The 7,386-nt window shown below is 53.1% G+C and overlaps 1 protein-coding gene across 1 annotated transcript; it reads left to right on the forward strand.

Moving 5' to 3' along the window:
• The first annotated feature begins 1,229 nt into the window (after nt 1–1,229).
• LOC116955577 (uncharacterized) lies at nt 1,230–7,084 on the forward strand. Its single transcript, XM_032976719.2, has one exon. It carries the CDS (start codon nt 1,961–1,963, stop codon nt 4,682–4,684), a length of 2,724 nt encoding a protein of 907 aa, XP_032832610.2. The 5' UTR covers nt 1,230–1,960; the 3' UTR covers nt 4,685–7,084.
• The last annotated feature ends 302 nt before the right edge of the window (nt 7,085–7,386 follow it).

A 7,386-nucleotide genomic window follows, 5' to 3' on the forward strand; every position in this document is an offset into this window, starting at 1 on the left:
ACACCGGTGACGAACCGGTCATGGACCTCCCCTAGGTCGACTCAGCCTCAAATGAGTACCTGGTGCGGTGTGTAAAACATCGCCACTGGGGGAGACAAAGGCGGCCGGGCGTGGTGCTGGCCACCCACCCCCTCGCGGTGCCGTGCCGGCCTTCACAGGTGCTGCTCGCTAGCAGCACTTGCCCCAACAGTCTGATGAAGGCTACACGGGGGATCTTTGTCTTTTGCGTGGGCTCTGGGGGAGCCGCCAACTCCAGGGACGATTAGATCCGAACTAGGGCCACGGGGTTCTCGAACCCCGCGGTCGACTCGTCCTGGTGGGGTGCCTTACAACACCAACGCTGGCGGGGAGGTGAAAGGAATACAAAGGCGGTCGGGCGTGGTGCTGGCCACTCAACAAACAAACAAAGATCCCACCACGCCCGTATAGCCTCAACGGACTGTGGGGGCAAGTGCCGTTAGCGAGTGGCACACGAGGGGGTGGGTGGCCAGCACCACGCCCGGCCGCCTTTGTCTCTCGTAGTGACGACGCTGACCCAGAATCCGTTCGGATGATCGTCACCGGCGGCGTTGGCCGTGAGCGGGAATCGAACTCGGGGCCGCCGAGTTCGCAGCGCAGCCGCGCTAACCGCTGCGCCACCGCTCCCCACCCACCACTACCCACCCACCACTGCCACCACCAGCACCACTGCCCCCCACCACCCCCACTCACCCCTCACCACCACCCACCACAACTACCCCGAACCCACCCACCACCGCTCCCCACCCACCACTACCCACCCACCACTGCCACCACCACCACCCCCAACAACCCCCACCACCTACCCCCCACCCACCACTGCCATCACCACTACCCCCCCACCATCCACAACCACCACCCCCCATCCACCAATACCACCACCACTGCCCCCCAACACCCCCACCCACCACTCCCACCACCACCACCCCCCACCACCAACTACCACCACTGCCCCCCACCACCCCCACCCACCACCCCCCACCCCCGCACAGACAAGTCTGCTGGAGGCTACACGGGGCCCCTTTGTCTGTGGTCCCGTGGTGACCGCGCACCACGGCAAGCGAGCGTGGGGGGGAGTGGAGGGGGAGTCCCGTCAGCAGCCAATCACGACGAAGGTGGGGGGGGGGTAAGGGTGTGGGTAGAGTAGGAGGAGCTATCTCAAGCCCCGTCCCCTTTCATGCTTGGCCCCGCCCAGCTGCCGCCCCTCCCCCCGTCCGTGAAAGGGGGCGCGCAGGGCCGAGTGAGAGGCACAACGCCGCTCGGAGCTAGCGGATGAAGGCTCCGGCGAAAACGAAATTCCGCCAATTTTATTAGAAAATAAAATAAATCTACATTTAATAAATAAAAATATACAACACATTCGCCCCCCCCCCTCTCTCTCTCCCTCCCCCCCCACATTTTTAAACCGACGGATACATTTATTTATTTAATTTTTTCTCTCTCTCTCTTAAGGATTTGATTTTTTTTTAATCCAGGGTAGCATCCGAGAGTTGGCGATCAAAGGAGCGGAGGACAATCGAACGAACAATCGATCGACCGGTGGAATTACGGATCGATATTTCGAATCTCGTTGGAAAGTAGGCAACTATTATTTTCGGTAAATTTATTTTGATATTATTATTACTTTCGTTGTTTAAATATGTATACTCATGAATAAATTAAACATAAATAATCCCAGCAGTGGAATTATTGGACTTTGAAATTTAAAATTTTGCTCCGTAACATTTATAATTTTGGCATATTTTAAAACGATATATTACTAATATTATTACATCACTACCACTATTACTACCATCACGGGCAGCTGCGTCCTTGACACACAGACACACACACGTGTGTTCCAGTGTACGTGTACACACGAACGCGCACGTGTGTACACGTAACGAGTGTGTTGTTACGCCCGGCAAGTTAGTAGCGGTGGCGTATACATGCATGTCTGTAGATGCACGTATGCATGGCTACTACAACATCTAACATTTACTCGGGCTACAACCTGATCGGCTCAACCTCGGAAGATCAACATCACAGTTCAGTGTTAGTACAACAGGGACTAGCGTACAGGCCCATCACCAAGATCCTACCGAGTGGAGGCTGCGTTGGACTTTTTGCTGCTGACACTGCTCTTACAGCAGCAGCAGCATCGTCCGATTTGGTCGTGGATTTCACGAAGGGACAAGCACAGCTCGTATTTGCACCGGGACACGGAATGCAACATCATAGTCAGCAGCAGCAGCATCATCAGCAGCAGCAGCAGCATCAGCATCAGCAGCATCATCAGCATCCGGTTTGGGATGCGGCTGCAATGGTAGCGGCAACGTTGGGACAGCAGCAGCAGCAGCATCATCAGCAACAACAACATCAGCAGCAGCCGCCTCACCATCAGCATCACCATCAGCAGCACGAGATGGAGAGGCTGTCTTGGACCTCAAACACCAAGGCAGGGATCGTCGAAGCATCTCCACCGATCTCGTGGTCGACTTCGAACGGGCGACGTGAAGGGAAAGCGGGCGATCACGAGCATCACCACCAACATCATCATCATCAGCAGCAGCAGCAGCAGCAACAGCACCACCAGCATCAGCAGCATTGGTCTTCGATCAGCAGGGATGTTAAGATGCCCTTGGCCACAGCTGATGATCTCCAGCGATCGTCATCGGCTGGACCACAGCAACAACCACCGCCGCCTCCAACCCCATCGTCATCGTCGTCTTCATCGTCATCAGCCGCGTCGTCTGCCGCTCTGGGCGTTGGTGGAGCAGGTCCTTCGTCGTCATCGTCATCGTCCTCCTCGTCATCATCGTCCTCGTCATCATCAGCTGGCGGTGGCGGCGGCGGCGGTGGTGGTGGTGGTCCAGTGGGTGACACGTGGATCAACTCTGCACCAAGCCCTGTCAGCAGTCCGGATGTCAAGCCATGCGTGGAGGAGCTATCAAGTAGCTTGGCAGCTGCAGCTGCAGCAGCAGCAGCAGCATCAGCAGCATCATCATCAGCAGCATCAGCAACGACCAATCTCCACCACCAGCGCGTCACAGTGAGCGCACTCCAACACCACCATCACCAACAACAACATCAACAACATCAGCAGCAGCAGCAGCACTCGCCACACGAGCACCACTCGTGGGACAGCTCGGGACATCATCAGCATCATCATCAGCACGCACACGCGACGCCTCTCTCGCCCATAGCTGCTGCTAGCGGTGGTGGTGGTGGAGGTGGTGGAGGTGGTGGTGGTGGTGGTGTTGGTGGTGTTCCTCTGCCTCACCCCGCCTTACAGGTGTACGCTCACCCTGGATTCATTCCGGCTGCGGTAGCGGCCGCGGTTGTGTCCGGATCATCAACAACATCGCCCACCTCGTCACCCACCAACCACCACCATCAACAACAACAACATCATCACCAAACACCGCGACATATCCACCCGTCCATCCACGCAGCGCATCATCATCCGCACCACCTCCACCATCAGCAGCAGCAGCAGCATCTCCATCAGCAGCAACATCAGCATCAGCCTATCCATCAGCAGCAGCAACAGCATCATCATCAGCAACAGCATCACCACCTCCAGCAGCAGCAGCAGCATCATCAGCAGCAGCAGTTGCAGCTGGCAGGCCCCGTTGTGGCACTCCTGCGAGATCCTCTGATTCACAATGACGGCTCCATGTCAGTGGTGGATGGTGGTGGACTATCGTCATTATCATCATTATCATCATCATTATCATCAGCAGCGGCGGCGGCTGCTGCTGCTGCAACATCAGCGGCAGTAGCCGCCGGCACCATCAACTCGACGTCCAGCAACCCCCTGTCAACCTCCTCCTCCTCCACCTCCTCCACGTCTCTGCTGTTGCTACACCCGAGCGGGATGTTGGATGCGAGAGACGGCGGCGGCGGCGGCGGCTGCGGCGGCGGCGCGTCGGACGACGAGACTCCCAGCTCGGACGACCTCGAGATGTTCGCCAAGCAGTTCAAGCAGCGGCGCATCAAGCTGGGCTTCACGCAGGCCGACGTGGGCCTGGCGCTGGGCACCCTGTACGGCAACGTCTTCTCGCAGACCACCATCTGCCGCTTCGAGGCGCTGCAGCTGAGCTTCAAGAACATGTGCAAGCTCAAGCCGCTGCTCAACAAGTGGCTCGAGGAGGCGGACTCGGCCACGGGAAGCCCCAGCAGCATCGACAAGATCGCTGCGCAGGGCCGCAAGAGGAAGAAACGGACGTCGATCGAGGTGACGGTGAAGGGCGCACTGGAGAATCACTTCCTCAAGTGTCCCAAGCCCGCCGCGCAGGAGATAACAGCGCTGGCGGACAGCCTGCAGCTGGAGAAGGAGGTGGTGCGCGTTTGGTTCTGCAACAGGAGGCAGAAGGAGAAGAGAATGACGCCCCCTCTGAGCCTCACGCCCGGTGGGGAGGAGAATGGATCCGTGGTTGGTGGTGGTGGTGGCGGTGGTGGAAGTGGTGGTGGCGGTGGTGGTGGCAGTAATGGAGGAGGAGGTGGTGGTGGTGGCGGTGGTTACCAAGAAATTGGAAGTCCTGAATCAAACCACGGACGGCATCAACACCACCACCACCACCATCAACAACATCAGCAGCAGCAGCAGCATCATCATCATCAGCAGCATCATCAACTGCATCACCACCCGGTGATGTGTCCAGAAACGATACCGTCGTCGTGAGATGAGTCGACGATGGGACGACGACGACGAGGAGGAGGAGGAGGAGAAGCGGAGTGGGGATTTGTATAGACACCGTCCGTGCGGTTTGGTTGTTCGTGGCGTCTGCGCGATGTGGGACTCGATGGGGTCTAAGGAGAAAATTGATGGCATTCGGGGATCATTGGACTTTTACTGCAATGGCGTGGATCGGGTGTTTGTGTGTGTGTGTGTAGTTTTTAGGGTGTGCGCGTGTGTGTGTGTCTTTGTATTGTGTGTGTGTGTAGTGTAGTTTTGTAGTGTGTGTGTGTGTTTTATGAGTGTCGTTTTTAAGTGTGTATGCGCGCGTATGTGCATGTAAGAGATGTGAAGTGTCTGTGTGTCTGTACGTATGTATGTCTGAGTGTGTTTGTACGTGTGTCTTGTATGTGTGTGTGTCTGTATGTATGTGTGTCTGTACGTGTGTGTGTGTGTTGTCTGTCGGTGTGTGTATATGTGTCTGTACGTGTGTCTGTATGTATGTGTCTGTACGCGTGTATACGTGTGTCTGTGTGTGTGTCTGTATGTATGTGGTTTGTATATTCGTGTGTGAATTAGGTTTTTTTCTGTACGTGTGTGTATGTGTGTGTGTATATATGTGTGTGTGGCTATGTATGTGTTTCTATGTACACGTATGTGTATGGACGTGTGTCTGTATATGTGGGTCTCTAGGGGAGCGGCAGTGTTGCGGTCAGCACGCTGCGCTCACGATCTCCCCTAGGTCGACTCGGCCTCAAATGGGTACCTTTGTACGATGTGCAAACATCGCCACCGGGGAGACAAAGGCGACCCGGGCGCTATTCTGGCCACCCACTCCCTCGTGCGCCGTGCCGGCCTTCATAGATGCTGCTCGCTAACAGCACTTGCCCCAACAGTCTGTGTAGGCTATACGGTGGGGGGCTTTGTCTTGTGTTGTCTGCACATCTGTCTGTATGTGTGTGTGTGTCTCTGTGTGCGTGCCTGCAGTTGGCAAGTGTGCCTGTATATGTACACGTATATGTGTGCCGTTTCTGTGAGTCTAAGTGTGTGTGTGTCTTTATATGCGTGTGTGTGTGTGTCATTTCTGTGTCAGTATGTGTGTGTGTCTATGTGTGCGTGTGTGTCATTTCTGTGTGAGTGTGTGTGTCTATATATGTGTGTGTGTAATTTATGTGTATTTGTGTCTATATATATGTGTGTGTGTAATTTCTGTGTGAGTGTGTGTGTCTATATATGTGTGTAATTTCTATGTGTCTATGTGTGTAATTTCTATGCGAGTGTATGTGTGTGTCTACGTATGTGCGTGTGTAATTTATGTGTCAGTATGTGTGTGTGTGTAATTTCTGTGTGTGTCTATGTGTGTAATTTCTCTGTGAGTGTGTGTGTCTATATATGTGTGTGTGTGTAATTTCTGTGCGAGTCTTTGTGTGCGTTCGTATGTGAGTGTGTGTGCGTGTCTGTATGTGTGTGTGTCTGTATGTGTGTGTCTGTATGTGTGTGTGTGTAATTTCTGTGCGAGTCTGTGTGTGAGTGTGATTTCTACGCGAATGTGTGTGTCTGTATGTGTGTGTGTATAATTTCTGTGTGAGTCTGTGTGTGTATGTATGTGTAATTTATACGCGAATGTGTGTCTGTATGTGTGTGTGTAATTTCCATGTGAGTCTGTGTGAGTCTGTATGTGTGTGTGTGTGTCTGTATGTGTGTGTGTCTGTATGTGTGTGTGTGTAATTTCTGTGTGAGTCTGTGTGTGTCTGTATGTGTACGTGTCATTTCTGTGTGAGTCTGTGTGTGTGTGTCTGTATGTGTGTGTGTAATTTCTGTGTGCGTCTGTATGTGTGTGTCTTTATGGTGCATGTGTAATTTCTGTGTGAGTCTGTGTCTGTATGTGTGTGTGTCTGTGTGTGTGTGTCTGTATGTGTGTGTGTAATTTCTACGCGAATGTGTGCTTGTCTGTATGGCGGAATGTGATTGTATGCGTGTATGTGAAATGTGTAGTCTTTGTGTGTGAGTCCGAGTGTTGTGCGTGTGTCCGTATACTTTTGAGCGTGTGTCTGTGTAGGATAGTGAGTTTGTAGTTTTTAGCGCGCGTGCGTGTGTGTGTGTAATTCGTTATTAAACTGGTAAATATAATTGCGTGTGCTTAATTTTACGAGCCGACTTCCTGAAGCCTATACCAACCTAACTTAAAAAAATACATCTTTACGTGTTATATTTTGTATCTTTGAAAGCAGCAATCATTCACTCGTGTGTATATGTATTATATGGATAACGGTTGCGTGTGAAATTGCGTGTATGAATATATATGTGTGCATATGCGATTGCGACTATGTACATGTATGATTATGAATGAGTGTATACGTGTGCGCGATTGTATGTGTTAATAAATATAGGTGTTCGCTAACAGCACTTGCCCCCAAATGGTGTGTAAGTCTATACGGTGAATCTTTGTCTTTGTAGGCGTGTGTGGGTGTGGAGTATGTTTGTGTGTGTATGTATGAATGTGTGTATGAATTTAGGTGCGCGGACCGGTCCTGGGACTCCTCCCCTAGGTTGACTCGGCCTCAATTGAGTACCCGGTGCGGTGTAGTAAACATCGCCACTGGGGAGACAAAGGCGGCCGGGCGTGGTGCTGGCCACCCAACCCCCTCGTGTACCGTTCCGGCCTTCATAGGTGCTCGCTAACGGCACTTGCCCCTACAGTCTGTTAA

The sequence above is a fragment of the Petromyzon marinus genome, chromosome 60 (assembly GCF_048934315.1).
Source record: "Petromyzon marinus isolate PM22_M1 ecotype Great Lakes invasive population chromosome 60, UKy_Petmar_22M1.pri1.0, whole genome shotgun sequence".
In the NCBI taxonomy this organism is placed as follows: domain Eukaryota; kingdom Metazoa; phylum Chordata; class Hyperoartia; order Petromyzontiformes; family Petromyzontidae; genus Petromyzon; species Petromyzon marinus.

Coding starts and splice junctions, on each gene's coding strand:
- LOC116955577 (XM_032976719.2), top strand. CDS start 1,961: ATGCACGTATGCATGGCTACTACAACATCTAACATTTACTCGGGCTAC.